The sequence below is a fragment of the Erpetoichthys calabaricus genome, chromosome 6 (assembly GCF_900747795.2).
Source record: "Erpetoichthys calabaricus chromosome 6, fErpCal1.3, whole genome shotgun sequence".
Classification (NCBI taxonomy): domain Eukaryota; kingdom Metazoa; phylum Chordata; class Cladistia; order Polypteriformes; family Polypteridae; genus Erpetoichthys; species Erpetoichthys calabaricus.
The window spans coordinates 165,267,994-165,283,800 of NC_041399.2; the positions used below are offsets into that span (position 1 = coordinate 165,267,994).

The 15,807-nt window shown below is 36.5% G+C and overlaps 1 protein-coding gene across 3 annotated transcripts in view; it reads left to right on the plus strand.

The window, feature by feature from the left end:
- Window positions 1–4,405: 4,405 nt before the first annotated feature.
- wdr37 (WD repeat domain 37) overlaps window positions 4,406–15,807 on the plus strand; it is a 175,743-nt gene continuing 164,341 nt past the window's right edge. The window contains exon 1 of one of the 3 annotated variants that reach the window (XM_051929340.1): window positions 4,406–4,586. In XM_051929340.1, coding sequence (XP_051785300.1) covers window positions 4,536–4,586 — 51 coding nt within the window. In that variant the 5' untranslated portion in view covers window positions 4,406–4,535. The remainder of the gene's footprint in view (window positions 4,587–15,807) is intronic. The other 2 variants (XM_028804096.2, XM_028804095.2) reach the window with 2 other exon arrangements.

Consider the following 15,807-nt stretch of genomic DNA (forward strand, 5'->3'; position numbering starts at 1 on the left):
GTCAACATAAAGTGCAAGCAATAACTCAATACTCTTCAAAGAGCTGGAGAAGACATACCATTATAGGGCATACAATTGCATGTGTGCACACACATTAAGCCAATTTAGTTTTGCCAATTAAACCAACAAGTTGCACTGTGGGGGAAAAGAAGAATTCCAAATAAAATCAACATGAACAGAAGGAAAACATGATCATGAAGGCACCCCTGCTATGTATCAGAGCAGGGTCCAGATATTGTGTACTGGCAAAAGTACCTACTGTTCCATCAAGCTGCCATAAATAGGATTTTTTTTTTTAATTCAACACACTGCTTATGCCCAATGTTCCAATGTTTTGGAAAAAGTGACTCACTTTTTTGATTATATAGTTCCTACAGCTGCAGATTATTTACAAAATGTCAGTCTTTCCTTTAATTGCAGTTTGACTCTAAGGCTCTAGTTACTTTTAACAGCTGACTCAGTCATTAATTAAGAAGGTCTTTAGAAATCCCAGATTAGAATGTTCAGTCATATAGTTAATAGGAACAATGTTATGAGAGCTTTACATATAATAATAAATGAACAAGGCATTATTAAATGAACATTACATATTTATTGTCAAGTTTGGTGGTCTATATTATATCATAATATTAACCATCTAATTTATTACTTTTTCCATTTCCATTAATTTCAATTAATTTTCTAATAATCTGGCTGCATGAATAAGTAAGAATGCTTTCCACAGCTATTTTCAATAAAAAGGACACCTATTAAAAATAATTCTCTTTAACTTAAAATCCTCAGATATTGCAAATGAGAGTTAGCAAAAGTTTAACAAAAAATAATTTCATTTCTCATTTCTTCTTGCTTCTCATGCCCTACATCCCAAATACACAAAACTGATGAATGAAAACTTGCCCAGGATAGTTGAGTGTAGTTGTATGTGTGTGAATGTAACCTATGAAGGACTGGCACTGTACACAGACTAAAACAGTTGAAAAATGGCTGGATGGCCTTCTTATAGTCTACACCATTCCAAAGGGCTTTAATAGTGCATAGCTGTAATCATTATTTACATGTATTTTTATATATACATACATAGATAATGCAAAGTTGACTGGCTGGCTGACTTATTCATTTACTCATCAACAAAAATACCATTCCTTGTTTAGTTAAAAAGCTGAAATTTGGCAATGATGGTACATCTAGGGCAGTATGTATCCACTAGAAAAGGACACATTTCAATATATCAATATTTAGAGGTTACCCCCCCCCCCCCCAATAGAAAGATAAAATACCCCCAAAATATCAAAAATGCTTTGACTGATTTAATTTAAATTTTTTGATGTTATAGAAAAAAGAAAATTTGCCCACCCATGTTTTTTTATTTGTCAATATTTTTTTTAATTGTTGGTATTTATTAATATTGTGCTAATGTAAGGAACAAACATTATGTTGTGTTGCGCAAAGAAAAGACATTATGCAAATGAAAGACAGCAGAAACAATCGACGTGCTATGTAAACAGCAACAATAAATAATAGGGCAGACAGATGACTGAAGAACAGGCAAGCCCTGGAAGTGATCATGATTGCCGTGTACAGTGGGGTATGAAATGGAAATAGAAATTTGTCAAAGCTCAATTAAAATGTGACACTCAATGGTTAGCTAGTACACTATAAACCTTGAGTGCCAGTGCCAGGTGCTGTGGCTGTGAGCGAAGGTGTTGCTTTGCTAAAAGGGAGAGAGAGAGAAGTAGAGAAGGAAATTTTGTCCTCTGGTCCAAGAGAAGCTAGGTCTGGTGCCATAAGTTTAAACTTAACAGGACTCCCCATGACTTGAAAGGGGATTCCCGCCCCCAGTAGGCTGACCACGCTTGTTGGAGTGTGCCTCTTCAGGCTGAGCAAACCCTGTGGGTGAGCAGTGGAGATGAGGTCTAGGAAGAGTTTACTTAAGTTAGTTGTTTTTAATGACCGGGTACTGACTGGGATTTTAAGCTCCGCATGGACACTGATTTTATCGGGATTATTTATTGAACTGGACTGCACTTTTTTATCGGGATTATTTATTGAACTGGACTGCACTTTCTTGTTGGACTCTTTATTGCTTGAATACAAAAGCACCAAACACTTTTAGAAAAACCTTTGCTTGTTATGTTAAAAAAAAAAGTGCAGAAACTTTTTGAACGACCCTCGTATTAATGTAACAAGATAAAAGAAACTGAATACCTCCAATTTTGACAAACGTTTCTCTAGGAATATGATTCCACAAAGTATTAATAGTTTAAAAATATTTCAACCACTTGATCTTAATAGTACCATTTAGGCATTCAGAATCTATAGCATGTAGACCACCATGTTTAAAATCTTTAATTAATTTGGCTTTTCTCATATAATGTGTTTTTTCCCCCTAATGTCAAACTTTACTTAATGTTTTAATAGATTTTTTTATGAAATATTTAAGAAATTTTCAGAATTGTAAGTAGAATAGACAGAAGAGTATAATTTACTGTAAAAGGAAAATATTTTATTAGCAACCTTATCACAGTCAATACATTATTCATTGTTAATAAATGTTTTCACCAAATGTATTTCCTACGTTTTACATATCTAGAAAAATAAGCAGTTTTTTCACCTTTCACAATCCATTTTACTCTAGATTTTATAAAAGCACATTTTGCTTTTTTGCTACAGATTTCATTAAGCTGTCTACACAGAATCAATAGCTTTTGTCTATTATTTTCAGTAAGATTTATTACAACATACTGTATGAATCTCTTTGATGATGTTAGTTAATAAGAAACAGAAAATGCACATGTTTTATTCTTTTAAAAACTCCCATTTAGCTACATAAGAGGTAAAGTGCTTGTCATTACTAACTTTTAAGTAGTGGTTTGAGTACTGAGAAAAGCGATATATAAATGTAGTTAATTATTATTATATTATTAAGTAATAGTTTTTATACCTTGGCAAAAATATCTGAATTTAAAAAGCTAAAATTGCACTTCCAGTAGCCCCTTCACACAATGGTGATGATGTCTGGAAGCTGTAAGTGCTAAACTTCATCATTACATACTGTAATGATCTTGCAATGGAGTAGCTGAAATATCACAGTAACCTATACCATTTATAGTATAACAGGATTTGATGCTAACCAAAAATCAATTATTGATTATGCAGAAGCATCTGGTTTAAACCATGTATACTTCTTCTTTGTTGGGTTTACGTCACACCATAGGTCTAAAAGATTTGAATTTCCCCTTGGGATTAATAAAGTATCTATCTATCTATCTATCTATCTATCTATCTATCTATCTATCTATCTATCTATCTATCTATCTATCTATCTATCTATCTAAAAGATGACTGGCTACTGCAAAAACTTTTTCAATTCACCGTTATGATGATTTTGAAATGTAGTTGCACAGTGATCTAACCAATCAAAATAAACTGTGTTAAAATCTCTTCCAATTATTAAATTATCAATGGTAAAAGTATATTTTAATTCATTGATAACATCAGCAACTTCAGCATTTAATATTTTGAGAGTAAGATTATTATAACCATATATATTTGCCAGTAATAAACTTTTATTATCTATTGCTACATTACACATTAACCAATGACCCTTTTCATTACTTTTGCTTTTTGTTTATTTCCCAGATAATTGCAAAATAAAATGGCAATATCAGCTGTTCTGTTAGTGTCATGACTGAATTTTATCACTCCATAGATTAGACCACAATGGTTCTTCTTCTGTATTAAGTGTTTCTTAGATAGATAGATAGATAGATAGATAGATAGATAGATAGATAGATAGATAGATAGATAATATCTGTTTCTTGTAGTTTAGGTGAGTATATCTCACCTAAAAAAATGTGGGGGGTTGAAACAAAAGAGATGACTCTTTATGCGAATATATATTACGCACATAAAACTTACTTAAGTTAAATCCACTTTATGCAACTGTGTGTAATGAAAATGAACATACTGTGTTTGGAATATTTAAAAAGTTGTGTAAGATTAACCTAAAATAGGTGAGTTAAGACAACAGGCTGATTACACCTCTTCTATGAAAATTATGTCAACGTAACTGAAAGAGGTAATGTAATATCAACAAATATTACTATTTTAAGTTAAGAGAGATAAATAACCCGTTAGTATATTTTTGAGTGCATGACAAAAATATACCAAAAATATAACTAACCTTATGTTTTATTAAAAACACTACCAATATCTGAAATAAAAGTAATGCAGGTAACAGTTAGTTTGCTCGCTGTGTTTTAATGAATTTATGTTAAATTACCCAGCAATTTTAAACGATGGTCAAGACGGGAAGTGTTTAAATTAAGCGGTTGCGCACACAAGCCCACCTTTTGGCCCCGCCTCCCATTGCCCCGAGCAACAACCTTTGACCCCCTGTTGTTCTCGGTTCCCGGATGCATCAGTTTTGACAGCCCACAGGAAAGCAGAGCATCAACAACCGTCACGGCAGGAAGCTAGCGGTAAAGGGAGAGAAAGAGAGACTCGGAAAACAGTGACTACGCCTGTAAAATGGAATGGAACTTACAGATGAGCTGAGAGAGGCGTTGTCCGAACACTCTCTTTGTGTGAGTATAATAAACGAGGAGGCTTCAGTGCTTATGGTTTAGCAGAGATGCAGAGCACCGTATGGCCTGTCATCCTGTGCGGCTCACCACAGTCCTCTGCATGGGCGAATTCGAGAGACTGGAGCACTGACATAGCCCTAGTTCGATTGCCCGTTCAGTTTGTGTTCAGCCGCATGCAGCAATGCAGTCGTGGTGTTAGTTGTGCTGCCTCATATGCAGCAGACCGCTCAAAATAACAGGCGATGTGCATCGCAGTCATAATGAAAAGCTGACCTGTATTTTAGAAATGGGAACAGTACTGCGCTACGTATAGAAAATGTGGTACTGTACTGAGGTGTGAAATCTTACAGTAGAGTCGATGTGTTACGTGCATCACCTTTACGAGGTGTGCTGCACCTCATTATGCACGCCAGTCTCGAAAATCGCCAAATAATACGTTCCGAGTGTTGGTCAAATTTTTGCTGATCGCTGTACTGTATAGTGCCGATCTAATTTTATTTAGGTCTAGGCACAGATGATTTCTGTGCTGTTCATTCCATTTTGGGGTGGTCTGCACTGTGTAGAACTGATCCTAAATTTCTGTACTGTCATTTACTGTTGTTGTATTCAACTACACGGTGCACACTGTGGAGAGCTGAACTGGTCACTGATGTTTGTTCAGATACGGACTTGTGCCCAGTATCCAATAGTAGTAGTAAGGAGGAGCAGTCCGGGCGTGCGTTTGTTTCTCTGTGGTGATATGAGTCTATACTTCCAAACTGTGCTTACTTGTATATTTTGTGACAAGTAGACTGGTTTTCTATTGTAGTTCTCTATAGTTGCATGATATTGAAGAATTTATTAATGCAGATGAAGAGAGGAGGTTGCATAATATACTCGAGTGCTGAAAAATGGCTGCATTTGTGATTATGAAATTTTCAGTTTTTTTATATAAAGCAAATGTTTGTACAGAGGCTGACCGTGGTGCCTGTGTAGCAGTGACTTAATGTCTGTTTGAAACTAACCAAACCTTTACAAAGTTTGGTTGAATTTTTGGATTCTTAAAGAGATAACCAAATTCATGCACGAATAAAAAAAATGGGTGCTTCTGGATTACACATACTAATATGTTTTAAAATATTCATGAAGATATCATCTTTAAACAAAAAAGTACAGAATAATATAAACTTCTATGGGGAGTAAGAGGAACCTGTTAAAAACAGTTCCATGTGTTTTTCTGAGCCTGCCCCAGCAGTACCATGCTCAAAGCAGAAATCAGCCTGGATTACAGACTCTCTCTGCAATGCACACTTTTTATACATACTTGACATAGGATCTTTGTTCATTTAAAAAGATATATAGCAGTCTGAAATATTCCATTTATTTGTTAAATTGTATTTGATATGCAAAGACAACAAAGGAATCTTATCTTATATCTTACCTTAAATTCTTTTCCTCCTCCTACTCCAGCAAAGCAAAAATGAGAAAAATGTATCTTCTTGAAAATAAAGAAAAATTTTCTTTTGAGTGAATTTCCTCCATCCATGTATTTCAGTACCACGTTTGTCCATTTCTATGTCAAAAGGGGGCTTGAGTGTATCCTTGGGAACACCGAGTGCAAGGTGAGGATCAATCTTAGATTAGTTTCATCTCAGGACGTACTCAGACATACACTAGGCCAATTAACCATCTTGTACTTAGACATACACAGGCCAATTAACCATCTTCCATAATATAGATATATAGGAGGAAAACCAGAGAACATGGGAAAAAATCATATGGGCTACATTCATACTACGGCTAAAAGTGACATAATTCTAGTTATTTTTTGTCACTTCTAATGAATTTTGCAAGTGATCCAAATCCACAATGAGTGTGCACTGATACAGTATCTATCCTTGTATGCACAAAAGTAAGCAACACATTTTTCAGACAAATACAACATGCAAGACCACTATAAATACCAACATCATATTGGCTGATGCACTGCTTAATACTGCTTGAACTAGAAAATTATAGCTGTTCCTTTGAGTACAGTTGTCACTTCCCTATCTGTGAGTAGAAACCTCTGGACATGAGAGAGGAGACGGGACTGATGGAAGTGAGCATTGAAGAGTCTGATTCAAAATGGTGTTTTGAATATTTCAGTATGTTAAGTGAGACATGCAGTTATTTATGTCGATATCTGTCTAAAAGACTCTTAACAGGAAAAGTATATATTTGAAGCCCTGCCATTTCAATCAGAAAATGCAAGCAGTTGGACTGTATTGATCAGCAACAATTTATTGAAGCTGCCCCCTCGCTTTATGTATCTTGGCATTGTTGCTTGAAAACTGACATAAAAATTCATTGTGTAGTTTTAAAAACAAATTTACACTTCACATTTTTATGCCCAGTTATTTATTGGTGGTGCCTCTACAGTAGATTAAAGTGGGTATGAAAACTAAGGTATATACATTTCTAAGAAGAAAATCCGCAAGTAATGAAAAAATGTCTATGTGGAAAACTTTATTTTTTCACAGAATAATTTGAATAAATTGAATGGCACTGCTGTAGAGTTTTATCATGGCACTGAAGAATGGTGATGTCTTGCATGTTGGTTGAACACTGTACTCTGTACATGTTACAATACTATTACAACCAATAATAACAGAGTAGATATCAAAGTAAGCACATCCAAATAAGAATTTGAATAATTTAAAATTTTATTTTGATAATACAGCATTCTGGGTTTAAGTCATATTGTCTGGTTGCTGTCTGTATGGACTGCCTATGTAGATTTTCCTTTGTGTGCTATGGTTTTCCTTCCATATCCTCAGAGATGTACAGATTAGGTTAAATGGCAATTCAAAATTGGGTCAGTGAGGGTACATTTGTAAGTAGTCATTCTGATGGATTGACGTTAATTCCAGGGCTGTTCCTTGCCTTTTTCTCAGTCCTTCCACAGTACGTACTAGCCTTATTGAATATTAATGTGGTTATGCTATTTTGAGAATATACACTTTATTTTTCTGAACAATTATGTATTTGTCTCATACTTAAACATTATTGATTACATTATCATTAATTCCATTAGAATGTTGAAGAATAAATGTACATATAAACTTATACAAATAGGGCTAACAGAACGAACATCAATTTTCAAATATAATTTGAATCTACATGAAAAAATTCTTATGCTGACATTTGATTGTAAACAAACCGTCTTTTATTTCATTTTTCTATATATCACACTAATTTCTTTATCATCTTACTCCAGAAGTACTATGCATGCATTACTTTTTTTTAATACATCTGTTGTGCACATCACTTCCACGATCAGCATTTTTATATTATTTATTTGTTAGTTTATATCATCTTTTTGAACCTGACAGACTTTTCTATTGCACCGTTCTTCTTTTTGGTTAATGGGTATACAGTAATCCCTCCTCCATCGCGGGGGTTGCGTTCCAGAGCCACCCGCGAAATAAGAAAATCCGCGAAGTAGAAACCATATGTTTATATGGTTATTTTTATATTGTCATGCTTGGGTCACAGATTTGCGCAGAAACACAGGAGATTGTAGAGAGACAGGAACGTTATTCAAACACTGCAAACAAACATTTGTCTCTTTTTCAAAAGTTTAAACTGTGCTCCATGACAAGACAGAGATGACAGTTCCGTCTCACAATTAAAAGAATGCAAACATATTTTCCTGTTCAAAGGAGTGCGCATCAGGAGCAGAGTCTGTCAGAAAGACAGAGGAAAGCAAACAAATCAATAGGGCTGTTTGCTTTTAAGTATGCGAAGCACCACGGCACAAAGCTGTTGAAGGCGGCAGCTCACACCCCCTCCGTCAGGAGCAGGGAGAGAGAGAGAGAGAGACAGACAGAGTTTGTTTTTCAATCAAAAATCAATACGTGCCCTTCGAGCTTTTAAGTATGCGAAGCACCGTGCAGCATGTCGTTTCAGGAAGCAGCTGCACAAAAGATAGCAATGTGAAGATAATCTTTCAGCATTTTTAGACGAGCTTCCGTATTGTCTAGGTGTGCGAACAGCCCCCCTGCTCAATCCCCCTACGTCAGGATCAGAGAAAGTCAGCGCAAGAGAGACAGAAAAGTAAGCCGGGTAGCTTCTCAGCCATCTGCCAATAGCGTCCCTTGTATGAAATCAACTGGGCAAACCAACTGAGGAAGCATGTACCAGAAATTAAACGACCCATTGTCCGCAGAAATCCGCGAACCAGCAAAAAATCCGCGATATATATTTAAATATGCTTACATATAAAATCCGCGATGGAGTGAAGCCGCGAAAGGCGAAGCACGGTATAGCGAGGGATTACTGTACTAACAACAGATTTTAAACGCTTGACCAGCAACCTAAAAGTATTGTATTGTTTCTGCTCCTGTTCCGCTTTGCTCATGAACTGTTTGCTGTTGTTTTATATTAAAACATTAAGCATTCATCATAGCAAGCAAAACATTTCTTTTTAAATATAATGGGAAATAACTGCCATATTTCTGATTATTTTTTATTATAATGACTTTAAAATTTACATTTTTAAGAGCTTTCTTTTTAGTATCAGTGAAGTACGCTTAGCTATCTCAACTAAAACTAGTCAGAGGCGAAATGAAAAATAATTATTACGGTTGTATGTGTTGTATTATTGGCTGTATCTGTAAAGAGGTAAAAGAATCCTGTTTAGTTTAATCTTGTATGTTATTTTTCGATCACCAGCACTCGACTCAACAAATTTATGAAATCAGTCTGTTCCGTAAACTTGATCTACCATCCATAAGCTGTTTATTTTTTATTTTTTTAAACTGTAACATATGTTTCTTGTGATTTGTTTTAAAGTTTTGAAGTGCTTGTTTTTACGTAGCAGCATGATTTTTAAGTTGCTGTTGCATATAAAATATGTGATAGATTATATATTAAATATAAAATAAAATGAAATGAAGAAGAAATACTCAACAATAATTACAATTCAAAATTTAATACATTCAAAAACTCCTTATGTGAAACACAATTATATTCATCATGTCCTGACTTATACTGTATACCAGGGGTTCTCAACGTCGGTCCTGGGGGCCCACTGTCGCTGCAGGTTTTTGTTCCAACCAGCTTCAATTTGTAATTGGACTCCTGGGCTAATTAAATGAACTATTATTTGCCAGATTCTGTGTTGTGGGAAAAATGTAGAAATTAAAAAACTAAGTTTGGTAAAAAAATGTATATATTAAAATCTACCAAGCAGTTATATGGGAATAATCTATTTTTTTTTTCTTTTTAACAATATTTCCATCTTGATTTTCATTCTGTTTTTTGCCGGGTGTTCTAATTGTTTAATTAATTCATTATTTTCTAATTAGTGGGTCTAACACTGAAGTAGTTGCAGCCTTTCATGATTCAGTGTTGTTTGCCTGGCTGTCTGCTCTGTTGGTTGTCATTATTAAGATACAATGAAGGGAGCAAACTGCACCACGAAAGGGCAAAATATAATGAAATCAACAAAAGGGAGTTAAGCATTTAAATCTCTAGCAAAAACAAAAATATTCCTAAATGTCTTATAAATGTAAAACATGCTGCGGTGCTTTCTTAATGTAGAATAAGAGAAGAGAAAAAACCTGAAACCACAGTGGGCCCCTAAGGACCAACATTGAGAACTCCTGCAGTATACAATATACTGTAGATGGACACTGACTTATTAAGGCAGAAAGTAGAGTAGAAGGCTGGAGGAGGGGGAAGAGTGTGTGAGAATTAAGTAACGCATACAGACATTCATAAAAATCACACCTAAACCTTTAAAACACTGACCCCCACATACAAGTGGGAAAAGATAAAGAGGAAGAAGACAAAGATGTGTATAATGAGTTTTTGTAATTGTGAGCAATTTTATATGTGTTTTGTATTTGCAATACAGGCATGTGAAGTGTCCCCATTTTTCTTTGCCCTTTGATAATGTCATTTTCCATGCACAGAAAGTCACATTTTTGTGAAGCTGCATCAGGGCACGAGTCATAAGTGCTGCATGCTTGGCAGTTGGGGTGTCACAAGAACTGATATTTTGGTACTAATATGGTACCAAAGTTCCGTAAACTTAATAGTACCAACCTTTTTACCATATTGATAGTACTGAGAATGTTGGTACTGCACTCATGAATGACTCCAAGAAGACAAATTACTTTGAAGTGCACACTAGTGCATGATAAAAATGTGAGTAAAAAGCACATATAAAAATGACTTACAGTGTTGATGATACAGCAATGCATTAACAGATGTCAATAACAAAATCATCAGAGGTCATGTCTGAGAATGCATTGTGTTCATGCAAGAAAATTTTAGCATGTAAGTGCAGGAATTGTTCATGTTATTTATAAAATAAAAATGCAAAACACACACACAGGTTCACATTACTGCTACTTTTATCCCATTATGGAATGAATTCTGAAACAGATTTGTGCATGCTTTGAGAGAGAAATAACATTACAGATCAAATTAGGTGTGATTGTTTAACTTGTATTGTCATACTTTTGCAAGAGGAGATGAAAAAATAATGAGATTAATCACTTTTAAATAGTGTCCTACTATTAATGAAGGCTTCAAATTAATTCTCTGATTGTAATGAGCACTTCTACAGATGTCCATCAGTCCAAGCATATGTCCATTTTTCAACCTGAGCATATTCAGTTCAGGGTCGTGCTGGGGTGCAACTTAAGTACATTCCTTGTTATACATGTAGGACTGTGGGGTGCAGGAGGCCTGCCAGCATCAATTACACCACACCAGTGATGACATGTGTTGTTCCATTTGTTCATACCAAAATAAAATTTATTTAGTGTTTCATTGCTTCGAAGGAAAAGGCACATCTCCCTATTAATGTGAAATGTACTGTGTTAAAAGAGACAAGTAATCACTGAAACATGCAGCTGGTAGGACAAGCAAAACCGCATAATTCACTACTAAGTATAAATCTGCAAACACTGAATATATGTAATTTGTTTGGCTTTGGAGGGCAAACTACCATTTATTAGTATAACCTATAAGTGAAGTCACACATCATATATTTGAATGGTACATTAAAGAAAGTAATGCTGTCTCACAAGTGTATCCAGTACAGGTAATGGCATTCCAAGTAATTTTCAAATTCTGGATTTTTACACAGGCATGAGAAATAACAAAATTCGTAGATGCTTGGGAGCTAAATAGTTCAAACCAGAATATGTCTGGGGAAGGTTTTCAAATAAAAACCAGTCACTGCATAAATGGACCATTAGCAACTATAATCCTTCCCACCATCTTGAAATCTTCATTATATTTTAATTGTACATTATTCCTTATCTGCAAACCACTTACCCCATGCCTGAAAAATTGTTTTTTTTTATCTTTATTGCAAATATTAATTTCAAAAAAGTATTATTTTTTAGTACTAGGAGAACATCCACTAGTTTTGGTATGTTAATAGATTTTCATCTAACTACTATTAAATTACATGCTGCAAATTATATGTGACATACAAAATTCCTCCATCTGCTCGACACGTCACCCAAAGCCAAATGTGCTAATGCCGGATCCTGTAACACACAAATCCGTGTTATTTGGGAAATAAAGGAACACTTCTCTCTATAAGGGATGAGTACATTTACAGGACCACCATGTATGGATGAGGTTTGCTGTTTAATTGCTGTTTCTGCAACATAGGAGTGGTGATGAAGGAAATATTTTTGCTAGCCTGTGTGATGTAAGATACAATTTTAGAAACAGCTTTTGTCCTCTCTGCCAATGAGTAGTGTAGTGTGATGTTTTGTACGACCAGTATTATACAGCTTTCCATTACTGTGTTAAGAAAATAATATTTAAATCTTTCTCCCGCCGTAACATCTAAGGAAGTGTATCTGTAGTGGAGGGATCTTGTTGGAAATTATAATTAAAAGAGCTTCCAGATTGCGAATCTGATAATTTAATTTAGAATAGTTAGTTTGTTATGATGCAGAAATTGTACAAGATGATAAATCCTCAGGTATTTGTAGAAGTCCTTGTGTGGCAGTTTATATCTTAATGTGATTTGTTGAAAGGTCATCATGCACGCTGGTGACCCTCAGAAAATTGCCTTCTGATTGGGTTGTGATTTTGGGTCTGCCTTGCCTTTGGATTGTGTAAGACACCACACTCATTGACACTATTTTTTTTTTTTTTTTTTTTTTTACAATTTCTTTAACAGTAGTAATGCTTTGCCTCATTTCATTTGTTAATTGCCATTTTCTTGCCATTATCACTGAAGTATTGTCCGGGCAGTACTTCAGAGGGTGTAGTAACACGTTCTGGTCTGTTCCAGCTGTGCTTTAAGGCATACCGAGGGTTTTTAAGTAATCAACAGAAGTTGGGACACCTCTGCAAATTGCTTACTTCTACTTGCAAGGCTTAATTTACTTTAATTGTTGCAGAACATCTGTAGGTTGTAACCTATTATTTGTTCCCTAAAGAAGGCAAATTATTCTTATATTTCCTTTTTTCAGTACAGTATTTACTAACCTAAACTTTAAATTTAAACCTCTGGCAGTTTATTTCATACCTTTTCACCATTTTAGGTCATTCGTTGCATTTCAGCTGATTAAGTCTGAAGAAAAACTTTAAAAATTGAGATGTTCTAAAAGTTTGACTGGTAGTGTATATACTGTATAAAGCTAATGCCTTTTTTACCTGCAGTTTGGCATTGTTTTAAATCAAGATCCTTAGCAAGACATTCAAGAGAACCAAGTTATAGATCTAGAAGTTTAGCAGCACAAGGGATGCTTGCACTGGGTAAGATATAAGATGTTTTATTTTCCACAAGACATGCTATGCATTATGTATTTAGGGTCCTGACTCAACATGGTGCATTTTATATGATACCAGAATTTATTATTTGGATGACTCCACCAAAGATTTAACTGGTGTAGATTATTTTCCTTATAATAATACCCAGTGTCCATTACTGCCATACCTCTACTGCTGCTTTGTCTAGTCATTACTGAATGATTTATCCTAGGATGTTTTCTCTTTCCATATGAAGGTATTAATAACTGATTGAGTTTTCCAATAAAATTAGCTGACAGGAGCAAAAGCACAGTAGAAAATAAATATAAAATATTTATTTGAATCTGCATTTTCAATAGTGCAGTCTTCCCTGCCCATGATTTTTTTTTTTATAATCATTACATTAGGATTGAATATTAGCTGTAGTTCCAACAATAAATTACTGGGAGATATTAAAAAAATACCCAAGTAGCTGATGAAATTGTCAGTCCATTTATAAGGAAAATATAGCTGCAGTTTAGTTTTGAGTTGTAAATCAATACCTGAGAATAGCACCCTTGCACAAGAATGAGAACAAATGTTCATAATTGCTGAATTTACAAACCTGTATTCTTCTCCATATATACAGCACATCCGAAAAGCATTCACAGCGCATCACTTTTTCCACATTTTGTTATATTATAGCCTTATTCCAAAATGGATTAAATTAATTTTTTTCCTCAGAATTCTACACACAACACCCCATAATGACAACGTGAAAAAAGTGTACTTGAGATTTTTGCAAATTTATTAAAAATAAAAAGCACATGTACATAAGTATTCACAGCCTTTGCCATGAAGCTCAAAATTGAGCTCTGGTGCATCCTGTTTCCCCTGATCATCCTTGAGATGTTTCTGCAGCTTAATTGGAGGCCACCTGTGGTAAATTCACTTGGTTGTACATGATTTGGAAAGGCACACACCTGTCTATATAAGGTCCCACAGTTGACAGTTCATGTCAGAGCACAAACCAAGCATGAAGTCAAAGGAATTGTCTGTAGACCTCTGAGACAGGATTGTCTCGAGGCACAAATCTGGGGAAGGTTACAGAAAAATTTCTGCTGCTTTGAAGGTCCCACTGAGCACAGTGGCCTCCATCATCCATAAGTGGAAGGAGTTCGAAACCACTAGGACTCTTGCTAGAGCTGGCTGGCCATCTAAACTGAGCGATCGGGGGAGAAAGCCCTTAGTCAGGGAGGTGACCAAGAACCTGATGGTCACTCTGTCAGATCTCCAGAGGTCCTCTGTGGAGAGGGGAGAACCTTCCAGAAGAACAACCATCTCTGCAGGAATCCACCAATCAGGCATGTATGGCAGAGTGGCCAGACGGAAGCCACTCCTTAGTAAAAGGCACATGGCAGCACGCCTGGAGTTTGCCAAAAGGCACCTGAAGGACTCTCAGACCATGAGAAAGAAAATTCTCTGGTCTGATGAGACAAAGATTGAACTCTTTGGTGTGAATGCCAGGCGTCACGTTTGGAAGAAACCAGGCACCGCTCATCACCAGGCCAATACCATCCCTACAGTGAAGCATGGTGGTGGCAGCATCATGCTGTGGGGATGTTTTTCAGCGGCATGGACTGGGAGACCAGTCAGGATCAAGGAAAAGATGACTGCAGCAATGTACAGAGACATCCTGGATGAAAACCTGCTCCAGAGCGCTCTTGACCTCAGACTGGGGCAATGGTTCATCTTTCAGCAGGACAACGACCCTAAGCACACAGCCAAGATATCAAAGGAGTGGCTTCAGGACAACTCTGTGAATGTCCTTGAGTGGCCCAGCCAGAGCCCAGACTTGAATCCGATTGAGATCTTAAAATGGCTGTGCACCGACGCTTCCCATCCAACCTGATGGAGCTTGAGAGGGGCTGCAAAGAGGAATGGGCGAAACTGGCCAAGGATAGGTGTGCCAAGCTTCTATCCATCCATCTATTTTCTTCCGCTTATCCGAGGTAGGGTCGTTGGGGCAGCAGCTTGAGCAGAGATGCCCAGACTTCCCTCTCTCCGGCCACTTCTTCTAGCTCTTCCGGGAGAATCCCAAGGCGTTCCCAGGCCAGCCGGGAGACATAGTCCGTCCAGCGTGTCCTGGGTCTTCCCCGGGGCCTCCTCCCGGTTGGACGTGCCCGGAACACCTCACCAGGGAGGCGTCCAGGAGGCATCCTAATCAGATGCCCGAGCCACCTCATCTGACTCCTCTCAATGCGGAGGAGCAGCGGCTCTACTCTGAGCCCCTCCCGGATGACTGAGCTTCTCACCCTATCTTTAAGGGAGAGCCCAGACACCCTGTGGAGGAAACTCATTTCAGCTGCTTGTATTCGCGATCTCGTTCTTTCGGTCACTACCCATAGCTCATGACCATAGGTGAGGGTAGGAACATAGATCGACTGGTAAATTGAGAGCTTTGCCTTAAGGCTCAGCTCCTTTTTCA